This window comes from Leptidea sinapis, chromosome 7, assembly GCF_905404315.1.
Source record: "Leptidea sinapis chromosome 7, ilLepSina1.1, whole genome shotgun sequence".
NCBI classification, from domain to species: Eukaryota; Metazoa; Arthropoda; class Insecta; order Lepidoptera; family Pieridae; genus Leptidea; species Leptidea sinapis.
The window spans coordinates 14,958,675-14,976,091 of NC_066271.1; the positions used below are offsets into that span (position 1 = coordinate 14,958,675).

Genomic DNA, 17,417 nt, shown 5'->3' on the forward strand with positions numbered 1-17,417 from the left:
CTGTATATTGGTACAGTTTTGGTAAATCAGCATTGGTAAATCAGCCTTCAGATTTCAATATATTCTATCTGTGGGAATGTTGTGTCGACCAACCGTTAGAGGCGCTAGTCGACACTTGACAGTGTGGCTTAGCATTTAGCAAGCTCGTTAGGCGTAAAACTGGGCTGTATTATCAAGTTGGCGTCCTTTCGGTGAAGAATCCCCGCACTCGCGCTATGCCTGTCTGATATCTTTATGAGTGTTGGCATTTTTAACACTCTATAACTGTGTATGTGAGCATGTATGAAAGGAATAATGAAAGTGGACGAAGCGAAACAAGTATGTAAGGATCGTAGCAAGTGGAAAGAAGTGGTCTCTGCCTACCCCTACGGGAAAGAGGCGTGATTTTATGTATGTATGTATAACTGTGTAAATTAACCGTTTCTCGTGTTTGAAAGAGTACTCACAATAAACTTACATTAGTAACAGCACCTACTCGTACTATAATGTTAAATAAATAATAAAAATACCAAACTGGATGTTAGATTGTAATACTGTGCTATTTCCTAGTTAAGCAGGTTTCATGTTATTGAAGCAACAATTATAAAAGGAAAATACAAAGGAGAATTTTTTTTATTTCCACGTATACCGATGATTCTAACAGACTCGCCGTTCGAGTTCAAGCGACTACAGTTCCCTGTGCAACCGGCTTTTGCAATGACCATAAACAAATAGCTAGACCAATCATTGGAGGTTTGGGGAATTAATTTAGACTTTCAGGGTTTTTCACATGGTCAGCTGTATGTGGCATGTTCGCGTGTAGGGAACCATCTTCTCTATTTATCTTATATCTTTAAACGAGCAATTCTTGTATATACATACATATAATCTGAATCTCGAAAACGGCTCCAACGATTTTCAAAAAATTTAGTATACAGGGGATATCGTGGGCGAGAAATCGATCTAGTTAAGTTTCAATTTTAAAAAATGTAGTAGAAAAATCTACAATAACATTAGAATACAAAGGTAAATTTCGCCAATATTTACAAGACTATAATAGCTCAGATGGGACATTGGGTGATCCGGAAAGCAGAGAAGAAGAAGGCCCCGGTTGAATCCAGATGTCCTATTAGTTTTTTTTTTGTTCAAGTTTTGTACATTCTTAAAAATCCGAGCAAGTCTCGGTCATCCGGATTAATAATTATGCTCCAAACACCGAAACCAAAAATATAGTTTACAATCAAGTTTAAATGAAATAGATATATATTTCTATAACTAAAACACATTAAACATTTTCAATGAATGTATCATTTCTATTCATAACACTCGAACTTTTCGATTTTTTAATAACTGAACATTTTAAACATACATAGTACAACCAGTCATCACAAATCAAAAGTTGTAAACAACAATATAGGTGATACGAAGGTCACCGGGTCAGCTAGTATTATATAATATTAAAATAATATAACTATGTATATGTACAATCTACATGGATACAACAGTCTTCATGTTCTTACTGTCACCTAATTTGTACCGGCCCTATTTCTATAATTGGCTTCAGATCTCTTTCGTCGTCGCTGCCACTGGGGTCACACACCTGCCCCCGGCCGCCGGGCGCTGTCCCCTCTTCTTCCTGCTGATCGTGGAGCTGGTGAAGAAACGTCAGACACTGTCTCTTGAACTTCCTCTGGTTTCTCGGAGTAAGCCCCTGTCGAAGTTAAACAAGATTTTTATTATTTTTTATGCCAATACTAGCTGCAGTACAGCAAAAATACTATACCAACCTATATCTAACGTGACAATATGTAGCCTAAATACAGTTGTCACGACCTCTTCTTAAAATTGCATATTTTAATTAAATATATCTGGATATATTTAATTAAAATACTACTGGTAGTTCACCCGCCGCCGGACCGCGTCATAATATCGTGCACACGGTTTTAGATTTTTTAGCTTACTTGACACTTATCGTTATATTTTTTATAATTCACACCTTAATATAGATTATATCTTTATAAATTATAGCCTTTGTGTTATTATGATGTGTAAGCTTTATTGTAAAGTTTCAACAAAATCCATTCAGTAGTTTTTTTCGTGAAAAAGTAACTTACATACATTCATACATTCCTACAAAATTTCGCGTTTATAATATTAGTAGGATGAGATGGACTGAACAAATTGTCCATTGGACAGTCAGCCCTTATATTGCTCACTCATTAACAACGTGATATGAATCATAATTAGTAAAAGCCACGCTGCAATTTACACTCGGAAAAGTGTGTCTTCAAAGCGCGAGCGGGTTCACTAAAATTTTATTCTAATCGTTACTTCCAATTGAGCAGTAAGAGATATGCAAAAAATATAACTACACATAAGAGATACTACCTATACTAAAAAAGGAAACTCTTCTTTAAGCAGGAGATATTTATTTTTCTTATGGAAGTGTGGGACAAACGAACGTGTGGCTCAACTGATGTTAAGTGATTACCCCACATTCTCTTGCAGCACCAGAGGAATCACAGAAGCAGGTGCCAGTCATGTGTTTTTATAAGGCAGCGGAAACACCGCACAAGGAAGCTCGAAGTTGAAGCAAGATGTAGGGTTGATGGTTGATGATATCCTAATTTGTGGCGTGTCGTGGGACAGTGGAATTCGGCGGCAGGATGGCAACAAAAAATAATGATACGTTCAGTCTTTCCTACAAAAGTTTCTTTCATATATAGCGAGTCTTCTTCCAGCATATATGTAGGGTATGATTTCATTATTGGCACACACTGCAATTGTTTGTGAAAACGTTACCCAATATTATGTCACGGCATTAGATTGAAAGTCAAGAGGAATTTGACAACATTGAACTACTTCAATAAATACGTAAGACCCACGCTATTTCTTCTGGATATCAATGATATGTTGGACACCTCCAACATACATTGCTATGCAGACAACAGCACTGGTGATGCCGTATACACGGGCCATGCAGGTCTCTCTCGGGAAAACGTCGACCAGTGCCGGGAGAAACTTGTGTCTTCTATCGAGTCCTCTTTCGAGAAGGTCGCGGATAGGGGTAAATTGAACCTTGTCCAATTTAACCCCCAGAAGACTAAAGTTTGCGGGTTTACCACTAAAAAAAACCCATTTGTCGTATCACCGCTCTTCGACAACACTTCCCTTAAAGCCTCGCCTAGTATCGGAATACTGGGTCTCGAAATCTCGTGCGATTGCCAATTCCGTGGCCATCTGGAGGGCAAAGCCAAATTGGCTTAGAAGAAGCTGGGCGTCATTAATAGAGCACGGCAATACTTCAAGCCGGCCCACATTCTAGCGCTCTACAGAGCACAGGTCCAGCCACATATGGAGTATTGCTGTCATCTCTGGTCTGGCGCACCCCAGTATCAGCTCGATCCATTTTACCGCGTGCAACGCAGAGCAGCTCGAATTGTCGAATCACTTGGCGTTGCAATGAGATGTTGCGTCATTGTGTGTCTCCTACCGCATTTATCACGGGGAGTGTTCCGAAAAGCTGTTTAGCCTGATTCCTGCCGCCGAATTCCACCTTCGCACGAAACGCCGCAAGATATCATTCCCACCATCTGGATGAGTGGCGGTCCTCCACAGTGCGGTTTTCAAGGAGCTTTCTTCCAGATACTACAAAGCTGTGGATTGAGCTTCCATGTGCGGTGTTTCCGGGACGATACGACATGGGTACCTTCAAAAAAAGCGCGTACACCTTCCTTAAAGGCCAGCAACGCTCTTATGATTCCTCTGGTGTTGCAAGAGAATGTGGGCGGCGGTGATCACTTAACACTAGGTGACCCGTACGCTCGTTTGTCCTCCTATTCGATAAAAAAATACCAATGATTTCTCCCAAAATTTCTTCGCATACTATCGGTTTTAGTTGTGATCAAAACACATCTAGTTTTAAGGCATCCAATTGGCAACAAAGGATGCGGTATGTGCAAGCACGTCGTCAACTACTAATGTCATGTGTTTTTCATAATTAAAATTATATATAATGTATTACTTATAAGTAAAAGTATCAGAATATACTAGCAATAACTTAAATGTGACACACGGCATTCCCCAAGGAAGCACGTTGGGACCGACGCTTTTTTAGTATACGCTAATGAAATCTGTAACATAAAACTAGATAATGCGCAAATTATTGCCTTTGCCGATGACACTGCCATAATATTTCATGGGAGAACGTGGAATGGGACCCGCACAACAGCTGAAATTGGACTTAGTAGAATCACCAAAACATTGGAAAAAATAATCTACTCACCATAAATGCTCATAAAATTAAGTAAATTGGCTTTAGCATAACGCGAGTCACCCAGCTCCTTTCTAATTTCAAACTTAAGCTACACACGTTTCCCTTTAACAAATTAGAAGTTACTCCTAATGACTGCCCCTGTGAAGTACTCGGTAAAGAAGTAACCATGAAGTACTTGGGAGTTGTCATCGACGAAAACCTAAAGTGGTACCCCCACATCACAGCACTTGCTAATAGAGTCAGGAGGCTAATCCCCGTATTTAGAAACGTTATAACGGTTAAAAATTTTCCGAGACGTTGCTGACACCAAACTGACAATACAGATTTATAAAGCACTATGTCAATCCCTACTGATCTATTGCATATCTGCGTGGGGTCGAGCAGCCTCCTCACACCTTATTGAGGTAGAAAGAGCGCAAAGAGCTATCATAAAGGTGATGCTCGGTAAGCCTCGTAGATTCCCTACTAAGGAACTATACAAAATCTCCTAACTTCTTACGGTACGTCAGCTGTATATAGACAGAAGCGTTACTCGTTACCATCGGATACACCTAATTCCACCACTGGACAGTTCTCCCCGACGTCGATCTGTAATACACATTCCCCGAACGAAAAGTTCATTTGCACAACGCCAATTTAACTATTTGGGACGATATAACGAATAACTTAAACATAAACTCAAGAACATGTTAAGAAACCTAAATTACGAAGCTATTGAGGATCTTATTCGTTACCGACTACTTATATTAGGTATAGCATTTGATAAATAAAAAGCTAAACACATATTCAAACACACATACACATACACACAAACACACAACACACACCCTAAATTATATATAAAATAGTTTTTGTGTTCATCATTTCTTGCATAACCTCTATTGTTAGTCACCTTAAAATATGTTGATGTTTGTTATTTTGACATTTTACTTGGCACAACTGGGAAGAGACTGACCCCCATGTCACGGGCTGTCCTAGTTTGGGGGTCGAGGGTAATTTTAAGCAAAATTGTATTTTTTTGCAACAAATAAAGATTTATTATTAGACAATCAATTACTGACATTACATCACAATGGAATCTTTAGAAGCACTCGTAGATGCGGACGTGGTTTTCGAAATCAAATCAAATCAACGTCTACAAAGAGCAAAAGTCTAAGTTAAGGCTTAGGGATAACTATCTAAGCAGTAATATTTCTGGCCGATTGTTGAACGATTTTTATTTTTGAAAGCCAAGGTGGCAGTTTCAACGATATTGATGTTGCTTCAAAGGTTTTTGAGATACGATATTAAGAATGGAACCATTGGTGTCAAAATTATTGAAATCCAAGATGGCTGCCTCGCAAGACTATAATTGCATCTTAATATGGATATCGTTTTCAAGGTTCTCTAGGTGGCAAATACTGGATTTAAGTATGTCTGTATGTCAAGGTACAGGTAAATCAGTGTAATTCTTCTTTAAGTAATTTTTGCTTTAGAGTAGAAAATTGAATAATTCTCCACATCCGCAAGGCGTATTTAAAGCTGACGAAGTCATGATACGTATTAAATAATCATGATAATATAAAAACTAGTTATTAATTAATTGTTTTTTAAGAAAAGCCATTATCTCTATCAGGTTGATAGTGGACAGTACCTCGTACTCGGTGTAGAGACCGCGGAAGTATTGGAAAAAGGAGGAGTTTTCGTCTGGTGCAAATGTGAGCGAGGTTGAACAGTCCTGCCTGGGCGCTGAGGCAGACATGAAAGGCTTCACATCCAGGTGCTCGGAGCTGACGCTGTCGCTCATATCCAGGTCTAGTAGAGACGTCGCAAACGTAGGGTGCGACGCGGAACCGCTGCAATAAATATTAACAATATTTGGTATCAAATTATTACAAGGCAGAGATGTGATTTATTTATTTATTAACTGACACACCAACAGCATTACATACAAAACATTAAAATAATTATGGTCTTAAAGGTACATAATCTGGTATAAATGCCAGTTACTGGTGCATACACCACTCTCATTAAATACAAAATAATGTTCGACCTACAAATTTGATAAGGATTTGAAGCAAATTATTAAAAATAATAGATGTAATAAAATGAAGAAATTGTTTGTAAGAATATCAACTAACATATTATTATTTACGAACAGAAATGTGCGGTTAGATTTTGTTTTCAGACTTCCCTCTGTGTCATGAAAAATATCAAAATCTTTTATGGACGAGGAAAATCGATTTTGCTCAGAACACATCCTTGATAATGGAGAATGTTTAAGGCGGTTTGCGAATTGATTCTTATTATTTCTTTTCTGAATTATCGTAACAACCTCGACTACAGCGGCAGGCCCATACTCTTACAAAGCCAGAGGAATATGAGTGTTATATTCCGTTTGTCTCCTGCTCCTTTCATAAAAAAAGTGTTAAATTTTTCTACTTAAAGAAGAATGTCTTTTTTCAGTATAGGTACTATCTCCTATGTGTAAGTAATCAGCATCGTTCATAAAACTTTGTTTTATTCAAATTTTATTTGTGTATTAATCCTAGAAGTGAGGGTTATCACTTTAAAAACATAACATATTGTCAAGTAACAATTAGAATCAATTTTAGTGGATCCTCTCGCGCTTTGGTGACACACTTTTCCGAGTGAACTTTATGACGCGCCTTTATAAAGACTACGCTATATGACCTAAGCTCTGTAGGTCATATAGCTCAGTGGCAAAATCTTAGGACATTGATTAATTCATCATCACCATCATCAACCGGAAGACGGGCACTGCTGGACAAAGGCCTCCACCAAAGATCTCCACGACGATCTGTCCTGCACTGCCCTCATCCAACGCATTCCGGCGATCTTGACCAGATGTTCGGTTCATCATTCCACCCAGTATAAAACGAAAATACTACATAATTTACACAAGTGATTTAGGTACTTTGTTCACACATTTCATTTTTATTTTTCAATCTAATATTAGAATATTTCTAGAGTTCAGTCTTTAAATTGTTAAAGTTTTGTATTAAAACTTGGAGTGGAAAGGAAAATTGAAAATTTGGAGCGCCGTTCCTTGCATAAATGTCTTGTTTTTTTTATGATTGTACTAGCTGACCCAGCAAACGTTGTATTGCCATATAAAGTTGTGGCCGATACATACAGTACACTATACCTACGTACACTATACCTACATACATTTACACAACACATAACTGTTATTACTATCTATTTACTATTTATTATTATCTATAATATATATTGTCTTAAACTACAATAACTACAATATTAATATTCACACTTAACTATATTAATTAAAACACACTTATACACAAACATACAGATTAATATTAACAATAATCCCACATAAAATATTCAGTATTGTGCAGTGGAAATCCACCGCTTGTAACCGGTGAATATTGCGCCTGCGCAGAACGAATATCGTTCAACGACCCGCGCCCGCGCCGGTACAGCAGTCGTGTCTTGATCATTCTCCGCGAAGCCCGTGTCGCTTGTCTATAAGATTTACCTACTTTGCAACTGTCGTGTCGTAATATCTGTACCTCTAATTACTGTGTTTTCTCCTTCTTTCTATATTGTAATGGTTTAACTTCATGTGTATCAGTCTACTTAATGTGTGTGTGAATTGTTAAAGTATATTAAACTGTCATAGTGTTAGAATTGAATTAGTTTTATTAAATCGCCATCAATACCACCATATCACTACTGATAGCCACTCAACGACCATAAAGTAATAAAAAAAATTCATTAATTAAAATTTATGGGTATAAAAATAGATGACTACCAATTCGCAGACCTACCAAATATATCATACATAAAATTTATCGTGCTACAATAATCATTATATTCGATTGCCATATTACAACTCTATTGCGTGTCAGTGGATGAATTAGAATAATATTAAATCGCGATACAAAAGTAAGAGTTTATCGTAGATAGTTGAAAATTTGAAGTTGTATACATTTTTTAATACTGAATCATAATTAAACAAATTTAAAAAAAAATCGAAAAATGACAATAATCGTAACTAGAAATAGATAAATAAATTAGATTATATAAAAATACGCAATTATTTTATACTTTTTAGTGCATATTATACAGGGTGTCCCAAATACTATGTTACTTAAGAAGAGTTACTTTTTTCACATTTAAGTCGGTTCTATTCCCAGACGAGGCAGGTAATTTTTAGAAAATCTTTGAATGCAGAATTACTAACTTTTAAAAATAACATAAAGTCTTCTTTCAGTAAAATAGCCTATCTTCGATATTTAAGGTACTTTCCCTTCATGTCCCATAACTTTGCGACACCCTGTATATTATATATTGTTTTGAAAAAGTGTTTTTGACGTCGGTTTTTTTGTAAAAAATTTTCGTTGAATTAGAGTAGACTTAAAGATCAATAGCATTGCATTTTTTTTTATATAATTTTTAGATGCTCAAGAAAAAAATATATAATACCTATTAAGACTATTTGTTTATATTATAAAATATAATTTATATTCTCAATTCTTTTTTTCACCTATCATCTTTATATTCTTCTTCCTCGCCATCTTGCGTTCCATCCAACATTCCAATGAATACTTATAACATAGCAGGCCGTACATACTCGGTTGCGCTCTGTCGCGTATGTGCGTAAGTCTGAATTCGTCGTCTGGATATTAAACTATTTTGATCCTTTAATATATTAACGAGTATTTTACATTTACTCTTCCATGAGAGAGACAAATCCATATTTGTCAATTGAAATAACATATCGGGTAAAATAAAATTAAGCCTTTATTTATCGCTACTTCTTATACAATATAATCTTTATTGCACAAATTAAAAAGTAGTCATACAAAAATACATAGAAAGTGACGTAGGCTTTTCTCTATAAGCAGCCGACCCATATTATATGTGGGAAATAGTGTAGCGGGATAACAAGAGAAAGTGTAGAGAAAACATAAATAATTATATACATACAATCTATCAGTTATAGAGATCTGCTAACACGCAAAGTAAAATTTATATACACAGTTCTGGTTAAGCTCAGTCACTGGATACTAATTGTCATCACTTCTCTGCACTTCTTCTCAGACTTCACTTTCTTCGAAATTTAACTGATCATAAAATAATATAATATTATTTACCTCAAATATACAGGTTGTCAGGAACAGCTAAGCAAAAACGTTGAGAGGATATTTAGATATTTTTTCTACCTTCGTAGTCCCGGCGACTTGGTTTACAAAGAACTTCGTTTTTATTCAATAATATTCGTTTTTTTAGGTATTCTCGAAAAAAAAATTGGATACGATCATTTTCTGGATTTTTCAACGTTAGCCCAATCTCGTACGATCCATACTCGAGTGGCATATCCGAGCCAGATCCGAGTGAGAAAAAAAATATGAATATTGTAATATTTCTAACCTGGAATCATTCCTGGCTTGCTTTGAATTAATAGTGCTACTGAATTGTTGTTTTCGCTTCACTGCACCATGTTTAAAGTTCTTGCTCTGATGGTGGGACATGTGAAATTTTATGATCTGTAAATATTTATAAATTTCATTAGCAATTATAAATTAAATGAGAGAAACAATATACTTTAAAATACATCAAACGAAATTAGATAATTAATAACCTGCACTATTACTTGTAATAAAAATCAAAACAAAATATTCAAAATAATTACTTACATAAGTTTCAAAAACTCGTGTCGCGCTATACAGGTCGCTACACTTCAATACGTTGTGTGCATTAGCAAATGCGCGAGTGTAGAGCGAGAACTGCGATACATCCACTCTCTAGAAACACTCGGCGCGTACTGCCATAGATAAAACACTATATACTAGAGACGTACTGCAATGGTACTGCACTCACCTCAGCAAGTCAGCAGTCACTAACTCACTAGTAAACTAGTTACTAGTTAGTACTCAGTAGGGATTTATCGATACTACTGAGTACTCTCATACGGTATCGATACATTCATTTGATACTAGAACTCGGTATCGAATATTGACAACTCTTGATACTGAGTACTAGTATCAAATAAAAGTATCGTATTGATTTGTATCGCAATGCCGCCATCCGCTTGAGGCCCTCGAGCCCTTAGAAAAATTATTGTAGGATTGAAGAATTTATTCGTCAAATTAAATAATTAGTGTCAGTATATTTAAAATACATTGATTATAAATAAAAAAACCTTAGATCATTTATACGTCTAAAAATATTGAGGGTGACAGTTGACCTCGTATTTTGAGCAATGCACGCACACTAACACAAAGTGACATATAAGTTACAAGTGTGGGACGTAGCTTATTACGTACACTAAAGTAATAAACCTAGCCTGATTTCATCGGTTGTCTAGCAGCAGGAGGCTCTATAGGCGAGTTGAGAGTTGCGACAAATTAGACAAAAAGAAATGAAATTAGAAAGTTTTATTTTAACATTATTATTTCGATTTAACAACCCCAACATGTATTGGATTTTTATATAATACCAGCTGACCCGACAGACGTTGTTCTGTATTTAATAAATAAAATAATGTTTTTTTATGAATTTGTCAATAATATATCGTAAAATCAAGAATTGCTTCGTAAAAATGCACCCTGTTGTTGTGATAAAATTGTTTCACAGCATAACTGTCAAACCGTTGCGTTAATAAATTCGACGGGGTACGCATCAAAGGAAAAACAAATTTGTTGTTTTTATTTATTTCCGAGCATTTTCCTATTTATTGGTCCAGCCGTTCTCGAGTTTTAGCGAGACTAACGAACAGCAATTTATTTTTATATATATAGAAGATGTATCGATTTAAAATAATGATGAGACCTTAACCCCGATGACACCTCAAACTGAGTCCAACAAAACACAGTTTTATGTAAACGAGTCTATGAGTCCAGTCTTGATGTCGATTAAACACAAAGCAATTTTACCAATACCTTTTGAATGTGTTGACATAAACTGAGTTTACATGTCATAAATAATAGACTTTATTAAGGCGCGGACTGACTAGGATTGTAAACGGTACAACCAACACTACAATATTTGTGTTGATCATGTGGCTAAGCTGCAAATGGGCATTTATTTTACTGGTTTTTTGTTGTTTAATCAAAATTTAGATATTAAATTGAATAATTGTTCGGTTTAAGTCTTAGAAAAGTACTAGTTCTATTAAATTCTTTAAAAAAAAAATGTTACTATCGCTGAAAATTCAGATATTTTTGACTCCAAAGTTTAGTTTTGGGATGCAACTTCCAAATTTTTTATTGGATATTTCAAATTATATAAAAATATTCTATTCGGTTCATTTTCTTTATGTCGTTCTTTGTGCACTGTATTTTTTGTGTCGGAATATTTTCATTGCGTTATGTTGTAATCGACTCTACAAGAAACCAAGTTTTGTGGATATTGTGGATACGACCGCGCCTTAAATACCAGCTGTCAAAACTATCATACATAAGTATGAAAAAAATCAAAATTTGTTAAATGTCATTGGTTCTATTATGATAACGACGCGACAGTGACAGCTCTTGAACGCGATAATATTATGTTGAACGTCCAAAATTCGGTTAAACGCGTTAAGTGTTGGTGAAATTTAATCAATAAACTTACAGGTGTAAACTTAGTTCAATGTGTTCTAATCGCGTTCTACTTCATTGGTGAAATCGGGCCTAATCCGTTTGAAACGCGTGTACATTGATCAAGTATACTCTCGGGTCCTCATAATATAGCCTCCAATATGATTGCGTGTCGGAGGTGCACGAGGGTGAGACTCACGTGTCGGTCGCCATGTGCTCCCGCAAGAAGTCCAGCTCGTCGGCCAGGTACCACTTGGAGACCATGCGACCCTTGCTGGTGCACGCACCCTGCAGCTCGTTGCGAAGGTGGCGCGAATACGAGTTCCGCAGGTGCGACCATTTGCGACGCGCGTCCGCCACTGTTACAAATACACACACATAACTTCTGTTTCAAAATTTTAAATATGCTGTGTTGAACCACATGAGAAAATTAAACGGTATATATGAAATCTTGTATCTAGGGTTATTTAATATCGATGATGAAACCGAATAAAAAATATTTTGTTTAATTTATCTCAACTTTTTCTGACAACCCTACCAAAATGTCAAAAAAGTCTCTTTTAGTCAATCAAAGTCAGTTTATTTACTCATGTGGTTGAACAGCGAGCTTATCAATGAGCGGTATTACGCACCGGTCCAGCCCATTTCAGCTGCCACTTCGACCCACAGGCGGCGGACCTGCTCGTAGTAGCTGGCAACAGGCATCTTGCTGCGTCCGAAGAGAAGAGGGCGCGCGCGCACCAGCGCGATGAGTCGCCGGTCGTCCGCCTGCCCGCAGGCCGCGTGTGACATCGCCGCGTATCAGTAGCTAGTAGCTAGGGCTGTCACACCGCGACACGTCACGCCGCGCTCCCGTACTCACGGCCACAGACACACAGACACGACACAAAGCAAGCGCGCAGACGCGTTGCCCATCAACAGACAACGCTATTGATTCTACCGGTTCACGGCTAGCAAATTGGAAGCGAACTCAATCCTATACCTATCGTGTTTGAGAATGAATCAACATACAAGAAGTAAGTTGGGGACCTGACTTAACCAACAATAACAAAGAGACAAAAAATAAACAAAAGCTCAAACATTCATAGGTACTACCTATTATACGTTACAAAAATGGTCTCAGCATGTTTGCTGGTTTGAAAACCAACGCTGTTCTTCCGTTGGGTCATTTAATGACGTCACGATAAATATATTATTATTATAGTAGTATATTAGTAGTAAAAATTAAAATTTCTATATTTGTTTAATAATACTCGTATACATATGTACATAATTACTTATAATCTACTTATTAAAGCAATTAGGTATCAGAAAACTTATTTCTACAACCCTATCTACGTGTTGAGGGATAAAACTTTATTATGCTTAAAAAACTTATACATAAGGTTTGTGGGGGAAAATCCAGGAAACTGGGAAAACCTGGCTATTTGCTATCACTTAACCTAACATAAGACTAATGACTACAGCTTAAAACTAAGGTAAATAAATACATAGATATGTATTAGATATATATAAATATAAGAAAAGGAAAGTAGGGAGAGGAAATATATCTAAATCGTATAAACCTATATATTAATTTGTTTAATTTAATTTCTTTACTGTATGGATATTATTTTAAAGGTAGATGTTAATTTTTTCCCTCCAAAACACAATGTAATTGTAACTTCGAAATACACTTATCACGCCAATCATACTGTCATAGGATGGTCATCAGGTAACTACAATAAACTGTTCAATCATGTTGATATATTTTCTCTATTAATATCTTATTATATAAAATATCTAAAAAAATCTTGCAGCAATATAACTTGCAACAAGTAAAATCATTTAAACAGTGTACTTATTATTTTAGCTTGAATAAAATCACTTCAATTACATGATAACGCTTTTATTTCTCATTTATATATGTACATACATCTACAAACATCTCACATTCACACCACATTTGTTTAATACATAAAATTAATCATAAATAAATTACAAGCAAACCCATAGTATGTAGGCGATGCACTATATAATATTATATATGTGCTGCAGAAAAGAGCAATTCGAGCAGTCTATAAAATGCGTTCAAGGGATTCATTGAGAGAAAAGTTTGGTGAAATAAATATTATGACAGTACACTGCCACATATACGAGAACCTACATATACGCTCATAAACATATTAGCCAATTTTAAAAGAATAGTGATGTCCACAGTGTCAATACTCGAAACAAACATAAACTCGCAATTCCTTCTACTAGGCTCAGTAAAATTGCTAAGTCTTACCTTACGAAATTAAAATATTACCTATTAAAAAATTTAAATGTATCGTAAAAAATTTTATTAACATCTAAGGCCTATTATAATATGAAAGATTATTTGAATGATAAAGATTGGTAGTTGGAATTAATGTTCTAAATTTTGTTAATGAATATTGTTATAGTCATTTGAATGCTATTGTAACTTTTGTACTTCATCCTGACTTGCACTAAATAACTTATAAAGTTTTACAGTGTATAAAGATTTTTTGACTTTGACTATGCATACCTCATAAGTCATGCTCTGAAGTCTGGACTGTCCAACCTACGCTCCTCACCTCCAGCCTTCCCCCAAAGAGTGCGATAGGCACAAATGCAGCTCCGACCGATTTTACGTACAAAACTTTGACCAAATAGATTTCGTATTCCTTTCTTCTCCTTTGATAAATAGGTTTCGTATTCCCCCTACCTAGAAAAAGCCTATCAAAAAAATTTGATCAGATATTTTCCGAAGTAACGAGTCTATGTCCCTACGTTTTCCTTTTATCTTAAAAACCATTCAATATTGTTTTGTTCTCGTCTGAATAGGGCGGTATAAAAATGGCATTTTTACGATGTTTGAAGAGTCATTTTTTACTTCTGTCGTTAGTTGATTGAAAAAAAAAGCGTTATACATTATCACACCTAGATTTTGTGCGAAAAAATCACTGCTCTAGAAGCATTATCCAGGGAGAAAAAAGAGAAATTGTATATCGCTGCTAGCGTCCCCTCTGAAGTAGAAATTCATAGAATTTTAGGTCTATTGGTTAACGTTATAATTATCCTAAACTTAATTTGTATAAGACTGTATGATTCCTAACTAAACAATATATACAAATAATCGTATGTAATGCAGTATTTTCTTTGATTAACTTGAGTGTTACACATTTAAATAAAACACTTTTAAAGGATTAAAACGCGTGTAATTGTAACGGTTTTACATCAGATGTTTGGTAAAAGAGAATAGATTTCTACCAAGACCGGTACGTGCCATCGACATTAAAAAACACCCAAATTTTAATAGAGAAGATGGTCTAAAATTATCTAACACCTGGGATCCAATAATCTCTAAATTAAAACCCATAACTACACATACCAAAAAAGAAGAGGACACTGTCAGTAAATTTTGCCAAAAACCATCTATATACAGCAAATACCAACTCCGAGGAAATAAATGGCGCTAAACTTAATAATGACAACTATGACAAATACTATCTTTGACTCACTTCATCTGCAGTCCCCCTGAAAACGAGATCTGGAAAGGTCTTGAAACGTCGGGTTAGGGTTGTAAAACCGTTACAATAATTACACGCGTTTTAATCCTTTAAAAGTGTTTTATTTAAACGTAGGTAATACAGTTTAATCTCCCAAGACGTAGATAGAGTTATAGGAATAAGTTTTCTAAGAGCTTCATATAATTAGGGCTGACTCGCAAGTTAGAGCAAATAATAATATAATTGAAATTCAATAACTTCAAGTTATCTTAGATTGATTTGTTTATTGTTTGTATACACATATCATTCTTGTCTGTTTGTAACATTAGTTATCCTGTAATGACAGTTGCTATGTGTGGTAAATAAATAAATTAAGTAAGTATTTAATGTAGAGCTATTATCATTATTTTATAAAGATACTAGTTAAATAAATTCCGGAACATGCGTGATTACAAATGAAATGTAGGCAAAGTATCGGGCAGAATATCATATAGTTAGCTTATCCATTAGGTAGTCATATGTATACACCAAATTTCATCAAGATCGTGTATGCTAGCTAACTTAAGGGTTAAAAAAGACATACTTATTAAAATTTCGGTCGATACGTCACTCGGACAGTTGCCTCAGTTGGTAAGAGCACTCGGACGGAACCCGAGAGGCGCGGGTTCGAGTCCCAAATCGTTCATAAATTTTGGTACAAATTGAACCAGACGTATTATGGAAAAGCGTGGGTAACGCAATAGGCGTTGACTCTCATCTCAGTACTCCCGGTTCGGTCCTCTTTCACCACATACCAACGGTTTTCAAATTCATATGTATGTATGTTTATACCTGGCCAAAATCTATGGTCCTCTTGATTTTCAATCTAATGCCCTTATATATTTTAGGTACCCTTAAATTGCTATAAGTGGACTGTGTATTTGCCATCAGATCATAGATCAGTTTGCGTCGCAATAAAATATTTTACAAATGCCGTTGTGCGTTGTGAAAATGTGCAAAAACAATGCTATAAAGGTATTTATGGTATATGATTATTTAAGGGAGAAAAAATTATGTAACTGGTATACCCCGTAACCGCACACACACTAGCGTAAAGGTGCTTCACTTGCTAATATCACGGCGCGGAGTCTTTCTTTTTTTACTAGTCCGTGGCTTCGCATATGCAAACTGTAGCCTACCTACCATAGGTAGTAAAACATTAGTGCTATCCTCGTTTAGGTTCGTAATGAGGTAGGCATTGCCTATATGATATGCACGCCACTGTTTGCTTGTAGGTACAAATGACAACATTACATAACCTAGGTCGGGGAGAACTACCACAACAAAAGAAAGGATTCAAAAAGTATAACTAATGTACATTTACCATAAGGACCAGCCTACACACATCATAATATATTTTTAATATGACATGACTGATGACTTAATATATATAATATATGTCAGAGAATTAGAATATAAAAGTAATATGGCCTGTATGATTATATTCTACTCTGTGTATTGGGCTGAACTGATGGCGGAGGTTATCTTTCAAAGTGTGTTTGAAGTTGTCACTGTGTACGTCACTGTCGGTGACGTGATTGAAGTTAGTTATTATTGTCCATCAGTGGAGCGCTCATTGAGAAGTCGCATTCGTTATTAAGCTAGCGCCCGCGCCGGTTGTGCGTACTGATCGATTTAAAACCACATGGAGGATACCAACACCGTGACGCCCGATTTTTGATCCAAATTAATCTCCGAGATATATACAGGTACTGACCCACAGAACAGAAAAAACAAGTAGAAGTGGCATCATGTCATGTATACCATGGAAATCAATGTCGCCAAACTCACACATTTATCTAATAAATATTTAATACGCAAACATAATTCCGGCTTTATGATAGGCCTAAATTCACAATCACGAAAAGACCTAAATGCAAATTTATTTACATAAATTTCGAACTTAATACAATTACGCTATTCTCATATTGTTTAAGTGAATATGACAACCTCAGAAGTTTTTCTTAAATTACGAAAAATAACATATAAAAACTTGAATTAATAGGAAGCCTGTAACCATAGATTTGAGTTTTGTCAAAATACCTAGTGTTGTACGAAAATGAATAAACATATCGATAA

The 17,417-nt window shown here is 35.7% G+C and overlaps 1 protein-coding gene across 2 annotated transcripts; it reads right to left on the minus strand.

Moving 5' to 3' along the window:
• Positions 1-628: 628 nt before the first annotated feature.
• Positions 629-12,612, minus strand: LOC126965329 (uncharacterized). 2 transcript variants are annotated; one of them, XM_050808872.1, is made up of 4 exons: positions 12,438-12,612; positions 12,005-12,164; positions 5,889-6,090; positions 629-1,690 (listed from the first exon to the last, which is right to left on the minus strand). In XM_050808872.1, the coding sequence occupies exons 1-4, from the start codon at positions 12,595-12,597 to the stop codon at positions 1,502-1,504; spliced, it is 711 nt and encodes a 236-aa protein (XP_050664829.1). In that variant the 5' UTR covers positions 12,598-12,612; the 3' UTR covers positions 629-1,501. The 2 variants fall into 2 exon arrangements, 1 of the variants encoding a protein (XP_050664829.1); XR_007729518.1 differs by lacking the exons at positions 629-1,690; positions 12,005-12,164; positions 12,438-12,612 and adding exons at positions 9,656-9,771; positions 9,922-10,095 and having other exon boundaries at positions 5,945-6,090.
• Positions 12,613-17,417: the final 4,805 nt, after the last annotated feature.